The sequence below is a fragment of the Macrosteles quadrilineatus genome, unplaced genomic scaffold, assembly GCF_028750875.1.
Source record: "Macrosteles quadrilineatus isolate MER2022 unplaced genomic scaffold, UCM_ALF_1.0 Scaffold_7__1_contigs__length_78375512, whole genome shotgun sequence".
Taxonomy (NCBI): Eukaryota; Metazoa; Arthropoda; class Insecta; order Hemiptera; family Cicadellidae; genus Macrosteles; species Macrosteles quadrilineatus.
The window spans coordinates 30190538-30208515 of NW_026542600.1; the positions used below are offsets into that span (position 1 = coordinate 30190538).

Genomic DNA, 17978 nt, shown 5'->3' on the forward strand with positions numbered 1-17978 from the left:
GACTACCTGACGGGTGATGGCTGTTATGTATCAAGAAATAAGTCCATATGTTTTATTTATAACATATGTCAGATGACTGTTTATATTATTATGTTTTGTTTACTTTTTAGTTTAGTCTGAATTGTGAGTTTAATAAATCTGGTTTTGTTAATTATGTTTCGATTTACTAAAGAACCCATTCACTGGTGTGGAGTGAGGCGTTTCAGGAATATCACTGCCTCTGACAACAACAGTTTGGAAATTGTTTGATAGACAAGGGCAGAGTTACTAGTAAAACTGGTTCTGTACATTGAAAAAGTTCCCAAGATTCAAATAAGGTTTCTAAATATGTTGACTTTTTACCATGGAAATCATCATGCAAACCAGACATTTGAGGGTTTAAAATTAGGATTATTCCAAATTTACAAACCAAGGTTCAATCAATCCATTTACTAAACCAAAATGAATACTTGCATATTTTCATTAGGGGCAAAAATATACAAGATCCGAAAGTACCAACATGTTGATGAAAAATGATTTTTTAAATTAGTTCATACTAAGGATTAGTAAAAATTCAAGATAGCTTTTTTGGGAGTATTACACTGTTCCACTAATACGCACACTACACTCTGTGCATAAAAACTATGCACAGAGTGTAGTAGTGTGCATTTTAGTAAAACACAAATGGAGCTCTTAGCAAACCAAATGAAGATTTTGAAAGTTTACTTTTTTGAAATGATATTTCATAAACCATTTCTACCTCAAATGTTCATAAAAATGTAAAACTAATGTGTTGTCAACTTGTGAAAACTCTTTTAGCATTTCTTGAAATTTAATTTTGATATTTAATAAACCAGAACAATAATAAACTGTTGGAAAACTATAATCCCTCCTTTTTATACTTTACCACTCCTCCAATTATACCCTTTCATAATACAATTGTAATTGTAAAATATTGTTCGTTAACAGAAATAAAAAAAATTCCAAAACTAGTTCTACATCATTTTGACCAAACTTTAGCTCTGGAAATTTGTACTTATGTTTTGTTTAGCCCTCAATTGTATACTTTTAACTTTTTGTATATAAATAGTATAATAACTAATAGTAGCTGCTAGTATCTTGCAACCAACGATCACATAAGACCAATAGATGGAGCACGCCTATCTAACTAACATTAAAGCAGGTGAAGCCAGGTCCGCCATCTTATTGTAGGATAGAAGCGCTAGATGTCGATGAAAACGGCACCAAAACTCAATGTTCCGCTTCAAAATAACTCGACATTTAGCCTACTTAGACTTAAGTTATATGGTTGAAACTTCATATGAAAGAAGTCAATAAGTCTACGACACTATTGGTTTTAATTAAAAGCTTAAAAGTTAGTATTTTCTATTTTAAATCTTCAAATAAAGTCGGTACTTTTAAATGAGTTTTAAAATATGACATGAAAAAGTTCGTCGGCTGCTACTTTTTTTAATTTTTGGTCAGGTAAGTTAAAAAACGGTGGATTTTGTAGCTAAAGAGTTGAACCTTTTGGATCATATTTTTTAAAATTTTTAGCTGGCGTAGTTTGGTTGTAATTTAAATTGTAATATAGGGGCTACCCGCCGCGCCGCGTGGCGTCATGCGGGCAGATTCTGCCCACAACGTCACTTGTAATACAGTTTAGATACTCAAATTTGGAGCTATACAGAAAAGTTACTAAACTAATTAGAAAAACACGGATTACATATAACTTTTCTTCGTTTTATTCTTTGTATTCATCTAAAAATTAATATTTTTTAGCTCTTTCATAAAAATTAATATGACAGTCAGAATATAAAGGAGAGTTGTATAAAGAGTTTCAGAAATTATCTTGTCACTTTGAAAATTCGTAGATTGTAAATCAAACATCAGAACTTTATCAAACTTTAATACGATGTAGATACATATATTATAAACAGATTTGTAGCTTTTCAGAATTTTCCTTTCGCCCATTAAGTTTTTGTTGTTAATTATGTAAACTAACTTTTTCTAAGAAACGGTAAACGCTAAAAAAAAAATCAAAAGCGTATTTTGAAGGTAATTGTGTTAGTAACACAAATATTTGTAATACAATGGCGTATTGTCATGGATACCATTGCTATCAACTAACATTTAATTAGCTGCGCGTGCTACTAGGGCTCATCACAGCCGGCAGCCGCCATCTTGTTGTAGATTAGTGAGAAATACTGGCTTCACGTCGCGGCCAACATGCTCCATCTATTGGTCTTATGTGATCGTTGCTTGCAACGCAACATATCAAATGCCAAATAGATAAGAAATGGGAAATAAGTTACTAGATATAATAAAGAAATAACAATTTTATTATAAATACAAATTCTTTGCAGTGCGAATTTTATAAATTACTTTTGACCTATTCTGTTGACAAACTGAATTGAACTTAAAAGTACAAGATGACCATTTGACAGTGAGTTTGCTTAAATATAGGATACTTTGGGGTGTACTTAGATCAAAACTATATTAAAACATGTTTTCAACAATTAATTTCAGAAAATTACTGATACAAAAAACAAGTGAACCATGTCAAAACTTAATATGAGGGTGAATAATTCTTGACTAGGATGTTTACTGTACTTAACTAATATTAACTCACTTAATTTTAGTAAAATATAAGAATACACATCAATACTAAACTCATATTACTAAAGTTGAGGCGGTCATGATATTGCCAATACAAGTGCCATTTTATGAAAGTAAAAGTACCAATAACTAAACGTGAAAGTGAGAAGGAGAAAATATTCAGTATCGATCTTAACAATCAAGAGTCAAAATGAACTTTAAAAAAAGAGAGAATGGTATCACAAAACTTGTGGTTTGCTGAAACCAATACTAAGCAATTAAATTAATGTTCTGGTCGAGTAAAGTTCTAAATGTTTAAAAATCTATAGAAACGTTATGAAAACAATGGGCTATAATTCAAGCTTTTAAAGCAACAGTAATGAGCAGGAAAATAATAAGTGAATGGATAAGACTGAAACTGTTTACACCTATATAAAACGCAAATTATTTTAGGTTTTGTCGATACTGATTTAATTTCTCACATCTTACTTTTTCAAATATCTGTAAAATGGAATTAGTGACAATTAGTGGAATTAATGGAGTTATACAAATAATTTTAAATTTTAAACCGACAGTTATCAATGTATAGAAATATTCACCCACAAAAAAATAGTCAAAATACTATAAGTAATTATACCATTTGTATAAATGTTCTAACATAGCAAATGAAAAATTACACAGATTATGAACATTTTTAGACTAAGACAGAGAATTTTCATTTTGCAAAAAATGGAAACTTGGTTAGTGTTAATACACTTTATGCTTTATTAATTTTGAATATGTTTTATTCAAATTGAATTAAATAATCTAATAATCCATTTTTTCTTAAATTAGTTGTAGGAATAAGTCAAAATATTCAAATGTTAGTTGTTGGTTTAAATTATAGGAACTTAATGCAAATTGCTAAAATTGGAATGAATCACAAAATAAATCTATTGTTATTGCTAACTATTGTGAGCAAGTTTTAACAGACTTTTTAAAAGTAACAATTTGGTGTACCTGCCTTTATGCAATCCAAAATGGTTTTGACTTTTAAAACAATTATTAAAATTCAGGCTAAATACGGGACAAGTCATCCATAGGCATTACTGAACCTAAAGACGGGTACTTGGGATTAGTCTAAGCTAGTAACCCTGCAAAAGTAAGACTAACTTTTTAAGATGACTATTCTCTGTTTCAGTCACTTACGGTCCCTACTTGAAGACATTAACAACTACTTCACAAAATACTTGAATTTTACCTGTATTAGAATTACCGCATAATAAATCAACAGTAAATATAAAACTAATTTTGGGGCTGTATCCAATAAAAACATGTTTAACAAAAGATTAAATGCACTGAGTAATAATTAGATATATATTAACATGAATGCTGTATTTTACCAGCTTAAAAACACTTGTGGAATAGTAACACAACAAATAACAAAACTATAATAAAATAACAGTTTATGAAGAAGTTATTGTCCATCGTAATAACTTGCTTTCCCTGATTGTAATTTATCAAGGACTTCTTCCCAGGCTGAAAAAAAAACAAGAAATTATAATATATCTAACACAGTAAAATGAGCTTGAGCTTCACATTTTCATTGCATGTTTTGATTTGAATTATATACATTCAGATAACTATTCATAAATCTTACTCGCTTTGGTATGATCAAATTTGGATATATATCAATAATAATAAATCAACAACCATCCTGATTGATCATCTTACAACACTGTTTAGTTTTACAGTAGGAACCAAAGCTCAGTTAATGTTTAATTCTTTTTGAGAGCGTTATGAAAAGAGATAAAAAAACGAGTGTCATTTTCAAATACCCTTGATTACTTGTTATTTGCAAATATCAATAAGAAGTAAAACTTGTGATCGCCATGAGAGGCTTGTAATTGAAATGCTACCTACTGTAGTTATCAATTTCAATGGTAAAAATAAATGGCCATTTCCAATCCATACAAAATACAACCATATTCTGAAATACATTTTTGAATAGGAATAAAGCTACACAGTTGAGATTTATATAGTTATAGGCCTACAGTGTGTTTCATAAATCTCTACCAAACTTTTGACTTTTGAGGTATTACTTCTGGGTTCATAACAAATTCAAATATCACTTTCAAATTGTCTGTAAGTCAATGGTTACTTACTTAGAGCTGCCATTTTGTATTTTATAAATAAGTTGCTTTTATTCTCAATAACCGTGATTTGATTAGTGCTTATGAAACTATCATATTGGGTCAGTGATTGTTACATTGTTGCAGAGGATAGAGTCAGGGTACATTGACCTAGACTAATGGACACTAATGTCATAGCCTAGTCATTTTTTAAATTGGATTCTCAATATTGAGTTGTCATTGCGTTTGTATTAACATTTACAATAAAATGGCACTCCTGTTTTTGTTTTTTTTTTTACAAGATTCACGGGTTAATACTTATTCTTGTTCAAAAAATAAAGATGACAGACATTTTATATTTTTACATTGAGAAAAACAATTTTTGAAACATACAAAATGGCAGCTATGTGAGTAACCATTCATGATTTAAATGTGATATTTGAATTTGTTATGAACCCAGAAATAATAGGTAGCCTACCTTAAAAGGTTGGTAGGGAATTACAAAACACCCTGCATATTAACTACCATATTTAAAATTAATTTGATTTATTATGCCAATAGACATTAAAAAGAATCATCTGAAAATAAGATTGTAATTTTTTTATCCAATTTGATAATAACACACGCGGGGATAATCAGGCTTTTACCGTAACAGCAGAAGACATTAACGATGTTTCCGTAACCAGGGAAGATTTGCAAGATTTTGTAGTGATCGTAGAGGATGATGTTTCCATAACCGCAGGAGATAATTGTAATATTACCTTGAGTTTGGCGTGATCAAAATCTCAGGCTGGCACACCTCTCTCTAGTTATAATACAATTTTCATATATTTTATTTTATATCTTCATTTGCCTTTACATGGTATTTTTTTAAAAAGGGTTTTAACTTAAATTGGCTACTAAGAACTTTTTATTGCTGCATTAACTTTTTCTATACTTAACAAACACCCCATTACCCCAAAAATACTTTTATGGAAGGGGTGTTGTAGTACCAATCAATACAGAAAATTTGGTAAAATACCATAAAATGGTATCGGTACCTTACCTTAGGTGTTGAGAATTAAAAATGGATATTTTAGGTATAGGTATCAAGAAGAAAATCAATTAATTTTAGTATAGACACATCACTAGTAAACAAAATGACACTAAGAACGAGCTTTCCCAGTGAAATTTCAAAATTTACGCGTATTTTCTGGTACAACAAATTTACACATAATTTTGGATTTAGAATTCCTGGTCTGTCGCCAGGTCCTGTTCTGATAGGCAACAGGAACTGTCCGTCGGGCTGAAGTAGTTTGTAACAGTTGTATGATTAATTTAAGAGTATTAACCGTCTCTAAGTTGATGTTTACAACAGTTAGAAAGAATCAGGTGTTAGTGACGCGGGCAATAAGAGGCTGCGGGGATAAAGGTCAACCCTGATAACAGTCACCAGCTTGCGTCGCCGGCCGCTGCATCCGGAAGTAGTTAAGAAAATCACCCCTGAAGGTCACTACTTCTGCTACCAATTTGAGCCGCTGATCGATTTAGATCAGTCTAATCTTCAGTCTTACTTAATGAAATCAGTGAAGTAAAATTTTAAGTTTTTGCATCTCTAAATACGTCAGCCATGTAAGTTTAAGGTATGACGCTTGTAAAGTAAATAAAGACTTGCAGATATATTTCAGCTATCGAGAATAAGTTGTTTTTTGAACCGACAAATGAGCCTGGCTTTAATTTTTTATGTTCAGTTGAGTCTTGATGTCTTGTTGAGTCTGCTTCCGTGGTTACGGAAAAAAGTCATCATCGTCTCCCGTGGTCACGGATACATCATCGTTGTCATGTGCGTTCGCGGCAAAATCACCAACAAATCCCACGGCCGTTTGGACATCATCGTCGTCTCCCGTGGTCACGGAAACGCCATCTTCATGCGCGATCGTGGCAAATTGATAATTCCCGGTAAAATACAAAATTCACGCATCATTCCCGGTTTTCCCGGTCAGAGGACACCCTGGGATGTCATCATCAAGTAGGATCCAAATTCATGATGTAGCCTTGATTGCAGTAGATTACCATGATGATTCCACCAATGCAGTGGATTTCTGTGATAGGCATATTGAATTTGGATGCATTGCACAACATGCACAACTCAGACAACCATGGTCCAAGTGTCACGACATGCAAATCTCAATCATGTCCAAAAGTTTAGTAATTTAAAAAAAAACATAGTGCTAAAAGCTCTGGACGTCATGAGATTGGTCGTCATGAAACAGCGCACTTTACTCTCTTAAAAAAGTAGCAGTTGCACCTCGTCAAAAGCCGCTGCCAGTTGTACGTCTATTATTTCAGCGCTGTCCCACGACGTCCAGAGCACTTGCACACTGTGAATACTGTTTTACAGAGTGTAGTGCATACAGTTTATATCACAATTACTGAAGACAACTAGGCCTAGTATAACAACTGGTTTCAAATTTTTAAAATATGTCCGCCATTTGCCAATATGGCCGATAACGTTGTTACTTCTTATAGAGCACCTGTATTTTATGATTGTTTTGGAATGTAAATGCAATTTTCTCTAAACTTACTCGTTTAGGAGCTACAGGATGCATAATGTACACCACTAGCCTCTTTCTTTTTTTTTAGGTGTAACACGAAATAACTGCCAAACAAGTAAAGGGTGTCCCAGTAAGAACGCCGGATTTGAGGAGCGTCTTATCCTTATCTGTATTTCAATAGAAATTCCCAAATTATCAGCGATGTTATCAGTATTAGGTCCCATTTGTAGTCATGAATCGCTACACGACGGATCAACGCTTGGTCATAGATAAAGTGCACTACAAGTACGGAAGCTGCGCGCTATTTACGGCCGGGACAGTGCACCAAATGATCCATCTGTCCGAAGATTGATTTCTAAGTTCGAATAAATTGGCTCAGTTCCATTCTGGGGATATTTAAAGTCGCTTGTTTTCGCCAATAATCCTCAACCAATCCAAGACTTGAAGGAGGAAATGATTCGTGCCATTAATGGAATTCAACAGGAAGTGTGTGAAAAAGTGATGGAAAACTTTGTCAAGAGATGTCGGGCCTGTCAGTATTCAGCAGGTTGGCACTTACAAGACATAATACTCAATTACTAATCGGAGATACTATGCTTTAAGATTCATGTTTCATATTGTAAATTTAGCATGAAAATATATGGTTTGTTAACATTTCAAATCCGGCGTTCTTATTGGGACACCCTTTAGCTTTAGAGGAAAAATGTCAAGAATAAAAACGTTTTTAAATTGCATTTACATTCCAAAACAATCTTAAAATACAGGGTGTTCTATAAAAAATAACAAGGTTGGTGGCCATATTGGAAAATGGCGGACATATTTTTAAAATTTGAAACAATTCCAAAATACATCTTAAAAAATAAAGGGGAGTGCCCTATAAAAAGTTAACTCGTTATCTCATTATAAAAAAGTTAGCTATTGGTTCACTCTAGGTGAGACACCCTGTATATCAAAATCAAATGCTTTTCCCATCACATATAGTTTGTTTATAATAGTAGTTAAATATACAGTAGGCCTACAGTAAGGCTGTACATTCTGTTAACATTTTACTAAACTTTTAATAGTGTAAATGAAAAGTACGTAAAGTGATTATACTGCAATTATCCCTTAAGTAATATAATCACATTCAAAACTATTAGCTTTACTATCAAGTTAATTACAATCTCATTAAAGTTATTAAATTGATATTTTATAGAACACAAAATTAATCCCTATAATTATTAAAAAAAAAACAACTTATGTACTTGAATAACTAAGCAAAGTTAGTATCACCTTCGGCTCGGCGTCAAGTGTTGGACTAGGGCCCTGTAGGTAAAATATTTTCAAATTCCATTTTCGGGAAACTTGCAACCCACTCCAACACTTGTTGACTATAAATACTACACAGTTTTGTAATTTACTTGATATGTTTGAAAGACATTGTTCCATTATCCTTTATTTATCGAAAAGATTGCTTTAATTGAGGTGAAATTTATCATAAACTTAGTTCCTAGTTTCATCCTTTTATCTTAAAAAAATCTAATTTTGCCCTGCATCTTACCATTAAATACATTAATAAAAAAGTTTTTGACTAGGCCTGATTAACTTATTATTTGTAATAAAAAAAAATCATGATAGAAAAAGGCTTGGCTCGGAAAAAGCTTGACTCGATTGAAAATCTCTGGCTTGCAAACCTCTAGTTTTGATAGAACGTGTGGTGCATGCAATCTGACCGTGGCAACCCCTGCAACCACTTCTGGCCAGGACTGTACTTTGGAATTGGTGAATTTCGGAGTTAAATTAATACCATTGGAGTTTGTGAAAACTGGAGTTTGTAAAACAAAGTAGATTTAAATATTTTACTCTTAGAGTTGGTGAAATTTGGAGTTTTGCGAACCTCACCCGTTTGAACAGGTACACATTAAAAATCACCTTTCTTACACTCAATAGCTGTAAAACATTCAGTGTGTAAAGAGTACTTACATGAAGTCAGGTAGTGAACAACATTGTCATCACTGGGGAAGCGACAAAAGAACTCAGCTACGTTTTGAGTAGGCGCTGGAGCAGTTTGATCAACCAAAGTATAAGCTGTGTTTCTTGACTTATTGCACTTAGCCTCACTTTCAAGTAGCTGATAGTTAATGTCAAAACCGAACTTTATCTCACTGATTTGAGCCTCAGCTCTGTCATTCATTAGAATGACTGCTGGCCTTTCATTGTCTCTAACTATCACAGGTTGTTTACGACTTTTGTCTTTTGTTCCACTTAGTGGAAACTTAGAAATGTCTGTACAAAAATCTACATTTCGATTATCGAGAGGGGGGTAGTCTTCAGTAGTTAGAAAAGTATCACATGTTTCAGTTGTTGCATCCTTTTTAGATGCAGCAGGCGAGGGTAACGATAAAATAGGTATAACGGACGTTCTAATATCTGAGTCCGTATAAGTAACTACATTTATAACACAACTGTCAGAAGGTAACCCGGCAGCTGATCTGGCGATGTCAGCATAAGAAGCCTGAGGGGTGGAGCCTCCCGACACAGAGTTTTTCATCACTCGTTGTCTTGTCGAGGATGAAACAGGAAGCGAGTGTACACTGTCCAAATCCGAACTGTCGCTTTTATCTGATGGAGGTACAGATGATGCTGACTTCCTCCGAGGTTGTGAGGTCCCCTGATCATTTTGGTACTGGTACAAGAGACGACCGGAACCCGACTCCCGGCTGTAGTAGGTAGTTTTTGATGTGCTGCGGCTGCTGCACACCACACGCCTTTTCTTCTTCCTCTGTTTCTTGGTCACTATGAGGAACTCGGACTCCTAAGGATAAACAAAATAAAAATTTACTCCCAAGGTTAATAACCATTACAAAACATTACAGAATCATATTGAACCAAGCTGTATAATATAAGAGCTCAAGACAATAATGCTGATTATAAAAGATAATGATAATTAAAGAATTTGTAATAATAGCTAACACTTCCTTCGTAAACAAATCTTTAAATTATATAATGTCAGAAACCCCTCATAAATCAAACACTGTCAGAAGTGTTTAGCAGGAGGTTAATTATTAACTATTTAACAAAGCTTTCTTGTTGTTTTAACTATTGTAACGGGTCAAATGTGTAGGGGGTAAAAAAACGGCTAAACCACGAAACTTAAACAGCTGAATGTAAGCTGTTGTTGTGCCCTAGTCGCGACGCTAAACTGACATCGCACCTAACCTCAAATTCCAAGATCGCAGATGACGTTGGTCTCAGTTTGGTTGTTTGGCTGTTCGACTGCGTCCGAGGGCGGGCTACGGGAGAAAAGAGGAGCAGCGGGGCCACCTTTTGAGTGGTACGCAGCTGTAAGCATGTTAAAGCTGTCATGCGCCTGCCTTATTCGTAATCCCGGCTTTTCGTAAGTTTGTTTCGCTTTTGGGTCGTTCTCGAAAATTCGTGCAAGTTAAAGTTCGTATCGCAAGCTCTGAAAGCTTAAGTTCGTATGTATTGTTTTGTAGTGAATATTTTGATATAATTTCGTCATCGGGTAAGTTTCGTAACTAACTTACAGATTATTGTATATTACTCGACCAGTTGTAGTGAACGGAACTTGGTTGAACTTGAAGGCTAGGCCTGAATATCAGACCTAGTCAGACCACGACGTTGTAACCAACAATTGGAATAGTTAAGTACTGCAGTTGGTGACATAGTTTTCTTAATTAACGTTTCTTAATCCGTCTTGGGACTTTCTTTTTTAATTTTAAAACCCTTTGTAAAGTTCCCCAAACGTCCCAAAGTTTGTTCCAGCAGACAGGTTTCTGCTGGACAAGTTCTGTCGAAGTTGGTCTAAGTTGAACACGTGAGGAAGTTAAAGTTTTAGTTTTACGTTTTTGGCTCAAGGAGCAGTTTTATTTTTAGTTTCAGTTTTTTCTCGTTTCGTGTCTCACTTGGACAACTTAAGCCAACTTGTTTTCTTGTTTAATAAATTCGGACTCTGTGGGAGTTAGGCTAGGTTAGGCCTATCTTGTACTAACCTTGTTTGTTGCAGGTTGACGACTTAACTCCGTAGGTAAGCGGAGTGACTTGTTGATTCGTTAAGTTAGCTAGTAGTGTGTCATTTAGATATTTGCCCACAGAGTCAAGTTAAAATTATTAATTTCCCCACGAGCCCTAGACTAGAGTGGTGATTTCGAGTTGGGTGCTTGGGTAACCCGCAATGTTCGTCTCGAGCTCTGACAACCAGGGCTATCAAAGTTAGGCTATCCGAATCACTATCGACTCCTGGGAAACTCCCCGCGACCAGACTAGGGTGAATCCTGGGATCTTCGTTTTATTACCGGTGGCGTAATTTCCCACTTGTCGCCCGCCAGGAAAATTACGTCACACTATAAAATATAAAGATTAAAAATATATTTGATGTGTTTACAAGTTAATAAGTAAATTTAGTTTATCGTGTATCTATCCTAATTATACAGTACATTCTCTATAATCCGGCCGTGCGCTAGTACGGCACGTCTAGTAATAAGGCACTGTGCGGGCGACGGCAGGCCCCTTTGGCTTCATATCTCTAAATGTGCCGTCACTTGTCTGTCAGTCGTCAGTTGCTCACCTTCTTGCTACACAGTTGTGTTAGTTATTTGTGAGTATTATTAGGAGATATCCAGGGATTCAATTTTTTTAAAGTTAAGTGCGATGTCAGCAAAACGTAAAAATCTGACCTTAACATTAGAAAAACCTTTGACAAAGGTGAAAAGTTACCTCATTTGGCGAACAAATACAACATCGGTGCGACGATACATGTCATAAAAAACAAGGGAGAAAAAGAAAAAAAAACAAAGGGAGAAGATTGAATTGTTCTACAAGAGTAGGCCTATAGTTCAACCGCTTAGAAAGCGACCTCCTCTAGCATTGGTTAGCATTAGCGCGCAGGTCGCTTTCTAAGCGGCCGAACTATAGTGAGAAATCCTCTGATGCAAGAAAAACCTTAAAATCAGGTGGGTTTCACCAAGTAGAAGATGCACTTTTTGCATGGTTCATGCAAGAAAGAAGCAGGCATACACCTATTTCAGGTGATATCCTTATGGAAAAAGCCAAGTTCTTTTTTAAAAAAAATAATGAAAAAGGACGACTTTCGTGCAAGTGTAGGTTGGCTAGACAAGTTTAAAAGATGTTTTCGGATTAGACTGTTAAGTTTAAATAACTGGTGAAAGACTGTCGTGTCAGGAAGAATCTGTTGAGCACTTTATAGCTAAATTCAAAAGCACAGTCGAAGAAATGAACTTGACCCCAGATCAGGTATATAACGCCGATGAAAGTGGCTTGTTTTGGCACCTTTTACCCAAAAAAAAAAAAACATTTGTCCACAGAGCTGAAGCCAGCGCACCTGGCCGCAAGTTGGCAAACGACCGAATTACATTTATGCTGTATCCTAATGCCAGCGGAACTCATAAATTACCAATGCTCGTGATCGGTAAATAAAAAAAACCCTTGGTTTTTAAGAACATGAATTTACCCGTGGAATACACAAACCAAACAAAAGGATGGATGACAAATACTCTTTTCATTGAATGGTTTCATAACAGCTTTGTTCCATCAGTCAAAACCTTTATGAAAAATCTGAAGCTGCCCCTTAGAGCATTAACTTTATGAAAGCTTTAGAGCTTTCATAAAGGTTTCATTGCTTCTTGATAACTGTCCTGGACATCTTGATGCAGACAAATGGTAACATCTGTGATTTTTGGCCCCATTACTACAACCTATGGATCAAAACTTGATCCAAACCATCAAGACCACTCATAAGAAAACCCTGTTGTACAGCATTTTATCAAAATATGGGAGTGTGGTTAAAGCACAAAGAACACAAAGAAGCTTAAAGACGTTGTTTTTAACTTGGATGGTGCATGGGATAAACTTTCATCAAAAACCATTGTCACTTCATGGAAAAAGTTGAGGCCTACTCTGACGTTACTACAGGATTACGAAAAACATAAGAAAAGTGACTCTTAACAACAACAATATGACACTGAGCTAAACAACTTGAGAGAGGCAATTATGTGGATGATCCTTATGACCTGACAACAATTGATGTGAATGACTGGTTTACCGGGGAGGAAGAAGAACAATAACAAATAATGACTGACGACGAGATAGTAGTAAAGATACTCGACAGGTGACAATGATGAGGTGGAGGGGGAACTGATTCAGTCGCACTGATCAGGCGTTGCATGAGTTCGCCACTGGTATAACTTGGGCGGAGGAAAATAGTGCGTTGGCGTCTGAAATCGTAACACTCAAAGGACTTCAAGAAAAAGTGTTGAGACATTCTTTTGATGCCAAAAAACAGTAAAAGCATCAAAGACTTTTTTTTCCTGCCTGAAATCATAAGCAGATTTTTCATTTTACTCATTAATTTTCAGTTTTGTTCTGTATCTTTCTGCTTTTTATTTCAAGAGCCAGATTGATCGTAACATTTATTTACGTCCAAAATGTCCCAAAACATTAGTATTTAAAAATCAAGTCAATCTCGTTAAACAGTAAATATTCAGAAAAAATTTTATTTCACTGGCTTGCACCCCACTATTTTTTAAATTCATTAACTACCATATTACTATTTATTTTGAAGTAAGATTTACAACTTGTAAAAACTTACTTTCTTAAGAGTATGGTAGTTTTTACGTACAGAATATATATAAAAAATATATAACAGACAATGTCCAAGAATCCGCTTACACTAACAAATAAATCATAAGTCACCTGTAAGAGTTCAGGAGAAATTCTTTCAGATGACATTTTTTTAGGCTCCTGAAGAAGATGATCTTCATCCTTGTTCCAGGACGATCTTTGCCACACATCAGTATCTTCAACTGTCAATGGTTTTTTTTGTATAGGGAGGGAACTTTTGATTTTTTCACTACTTGTGTGTTCGGTCAAGTCTTCCAGTTTGGTTTTTGAAACCTCTTCCAAACTATAAGCAAAGTATCTTTATTAAGAATGTCTATATTATACGAATGTGATTCGTATTATTACCAACTCTCATCCACGCAGTTCTTGTAAGAAACATTTTCAAAATTTAAGAGTTCATACATTAACGGGGTTGTATATTCTAGAATTATTAAATTACATACATTCAGTTAAAAATGAGCTACCAGAAACAATACATTTTAATCACAGGTATGAAACCCGAAATGAAAATATATTTAGACTCCCCAGACACCGTTTGACCCTATATGAAAAATCTCCATTGTACGCTGGGCTGAAATTGTACAATGTGCTTCCGCCATGCAATAAGTCATTAAGCAAAACCAAATTTAAAGATACAATAGATAATTTTCTTATTGACAAGGCTTTTTACTTAATTGAAGATTTCTACAGAACTAACATTTAGAATTTTTTTTTTAAGTGTTTGATTGTAAGTTAAAAGTTTTAATGTTAAATATTTTATGTATGGATTTAATTTTGACAATGCACCTATTCTAAATGTTATGACATGTATGGAATGTTTATGTCTATGTCAAGTCCTACAACTAGCTAAAATTTAACAGCTTGTATCTACTATTTATGAGATAATCAGATTTATTACTGAAGGCACAATCTAGATCAGTATTTCCCAACCTGTGGTAGGCTGAGGCAACTTCAGTGGTCCCGTAAGTTTTGTTCAGTTTTATGTCAGAATTGTTTGGAATGGTGCTTCAGCATTAGTATACGGCCCAGTAACTGTGTATGGTCAACAAGACGTTAGAATGGGGATAAAATATGACAAAAAATGAGTGATTGACTTAATAATTGCAATTAAGTAATATGGACTAAACTTAACATACCTCGTCTTGCAGTTCAAATATAGTGTTTGAAGTCCACTACACATGTTTCACCATATATGGCATTCTCAAGTGGTTACAGAAACATTTTGTCCAATTTGGACTCGTCAACATGTGACTTCAAATACAAAAATATTTATATTATTTTGGTTTCATAATGTAAATAGGAGAGAAGGAACTTAACGTTGAATTCACAACAGTTGTGGCCTCTAGGTCAAGGTCAATAGGTGATTCCCGCAAACTGCATATTTCTATCTATTGCAGTTTTTACATAAATGAAGAAGCAAGTTAAAAAAACACCCTGTATAGAAGGAAAGACTCGGACAATTTGTTAAGTAGAGGATAAATTTGCTACGTACCGGTATAGGTTCTGACAATGATAAATTTGTTATACCGAGGCGTCTTATTATTTTAGCCGGGATCGTCAACAATTTGTTAAATCAAGGCTGTTGATATGGTTTGTTCGTTATGTAGAGGTAATATATACATTTTGTCTTATGGAGAGTTCTAGGTTATAACAAGGAATTTGTTATATCGAGGTTTGTTATAAGATTAGTCTGTACATACCCTATCTGTAGGATACTAACCTATTGGATCGTTTAAATTTCTCTCTCCTTTTCTTTGTAGACCGTGGCTCTTCCTCTTTAGCTCTTACTTTTACACTGGTGCGAGGATTATTAGGTTGGTTGGATCGAGCTTTATTTTTATTGGAATCCAAGGAAGGGCTCTCAATGTATTCCATGAGAGTATCAATGTCTGCCTCTCCTCGAAAACCCTCAATTTCATCAATCTTTAATGATATAGTGTTCCGGTCATTCTTAGTCTGAAAAATGAATAATAATTATTAGTTTTTTATACATATTTTTTTTATAGCTTCTAAAAATAATATTTTTATCTTTGGAATATGAGAGTTGTCATTCAATTTAGTTTCAAAAATTATATTCATTTGCTATTTAATTAGATATGAGGAACATACTTTGAACTTTGGTACAGTTTTTCAATGGATGTTGCAGTACAGTTTCACAAGTTATAATTTTTGTCTACAATTGTCATTCTAAGTTCAATTTAGTTATCTACAAATAGTTTTCAAAACAGCTGATTTCTAAAAGTTTTAACTTGCCCACTACTTTTACTCATCCTGGATAACTGAACATAACAAAATTTAGGCTAAATGTAGTTTAATAATTTTAATACTAATGAACAGAAAATCTTCTGTACGTGGATTAACATAATTCCTAAACAAACACAAAACAAAATTAGAGTTGAAAAATGAAGTAATTGTTATTTATGAAATTCATGAACAGTAGGCCCTAATAACATTGTTTATCATGTTGTCTCAGTAATGTAACTCAGCCACAAAACATCCTAACCTCAATGTTGTAATTACCTAGGTTAGTTGAGCACATAAAACGTTTTAAATTCACACATACCAAAAACTGTTGACAATTTAATAAATATGTCGTTTTTAGAAACATCTGCAGTCTAAAGTGTCTTTAACTCAATAAAATTGACACACTTAACATGACTTGTCATACACTTTTTCTATTAATAAAAAAGTGCCTCTTGCTCATTAACCACAAAAATAAATTTTGTTTTACTGAATATGTATTTTTTTTTTGTAAAAATCATAAATTACTAATTTACTATTTGGGGCTGTTTTGATACAAGAAAATTACTAAGCCACGTGTTTAGCCTGTGAATACAAAACTTTCTTATTAAACAGCCATTGGGCATTGAAATAGTGAGAATTAAAAAAATGCCTGATTAGAAAGAGGTGCGATTAATCTACCTTGATTCAGAGCATTTTCCTGCAAGTATAAATGATTTCTCGGGAAACTGTCTGCCCACTGTCCAGGGAACATTAATGCTAATCTCAGTGTGTGTGTGATCAATAGCTTTATATTAGGGATGGACGGGATTGAATTTTTAGTTTGGGACGGGACGGGATTTTTTTTCTGTGCATAAAAAGAAAGTCTTGAGTATTGCAGTTACCAAAAAAGACATACGAAATCAATTTTTACCGTTTGTGGCACTGATATAAAAAAAAACCAAAAAATGGGTAACAATTTACATTTACCTATAGAACCTTGTGACTAGCAGTCGAAATGACTGGCGATCACGGTGTGATCGTCAAAATGACCGCAGTCACGGGGTGATCGTCGGTATAAAACAGGGTCACGGCGCGATCGTCGGTATGACTCCGCGGTCACGGTGTGATTGTCGGTATGACTTCGCGGTCACCGCGTCATCGTCAGTAATACTACCCGGTCACGGGGTGATCGTCGGTATGACCCGCGGTGACGGCATGGTTGGTATGACTTGCGATCACGGCACGATTGTCGACATGACTCTGCGATCACGGCACGATTGTCGGCATGACTCCGCGGTCACGGGGTGATCGTCGGAATGAGTCTGCAGTCACGGGGTGATCGTCGGTATGACTCAGCGGTCACGGGGTGATCGGCGGTATGACTCGCGGTCACGGCATGATCGTCAGTATGACTCGCGATCATGGCAAGATCATCGGCTTGACACCACGGTCACAGCGCGATCGTCGGCATGACTCCGCGGTCACAGCGCAATCGCCGGTAGAACTCCACGGACACGGGGCGATCGTCGGTATGACTCGTGGTCACGGCGCGATCATTGTTATGACTCGTGATCACGGTGCGATCGTCAGTCCATGAATCGCGGTCACGGCGCGATCGTTGTTATGACTCTGCGGTCACAGTGCGATCTTCGTTATGACTCGCGTTCACGGTGCGATCGTCGGTCCAATAATCGCGGTCACGGCGCGATAATCGTTATGCCTCCACGGTCACGGCGCAACCGTCAAAATGACTCCGTCTCCTGTGTTCGCAGACCTATCGCTCGCAATAGCGGCATCATCGGCACTCGCGAAGCGGTAAAATCACCGACGATCGAACCAAGTCCCGTCCCGATAATCGGGAATATTTTTTTCCCGAAATTTCGGGACCCGTCCA

General features: G+C 35.3%; 1 protein-coding gene across 4 annotated transcripts in view; it reads right to left on the reverse strand.

The window, feature by feature from the left end:
• Positions 1-2300: 2300 nt before the first annotated feature.
• The window catches only part of LOC128997777 (uncharacterized), a 106631-nt gene continuing 90953 nt past the window's right edge, over positions 2301-17978 (reverse strand). For all 4 annotated transcript variants that reach the window (XM_054423461.1, XM_054423460.1, XM_054423459.1 and 1 more), the window contains 4 exons: positions 15582-15817; positions 13934-14144; positions 9185-10016; positions 2301-4095 (listed from right to left, as the gene is read on the reverse strand). In XM_054423461.1, coding sequence (XP_054279436.1) covers positions 4034-4095; positions 9185-10016; positions 13934-14144; positions 15582-15817 — 1341 coding nt within the window. In that variant the 3' untranslated portion in view covers positions 2301-4033. The remainder of the gene's footprint in view (positions 4096-9184; positions 10017-13933; positions 14145-15581; positions 15818-17978) is intronic.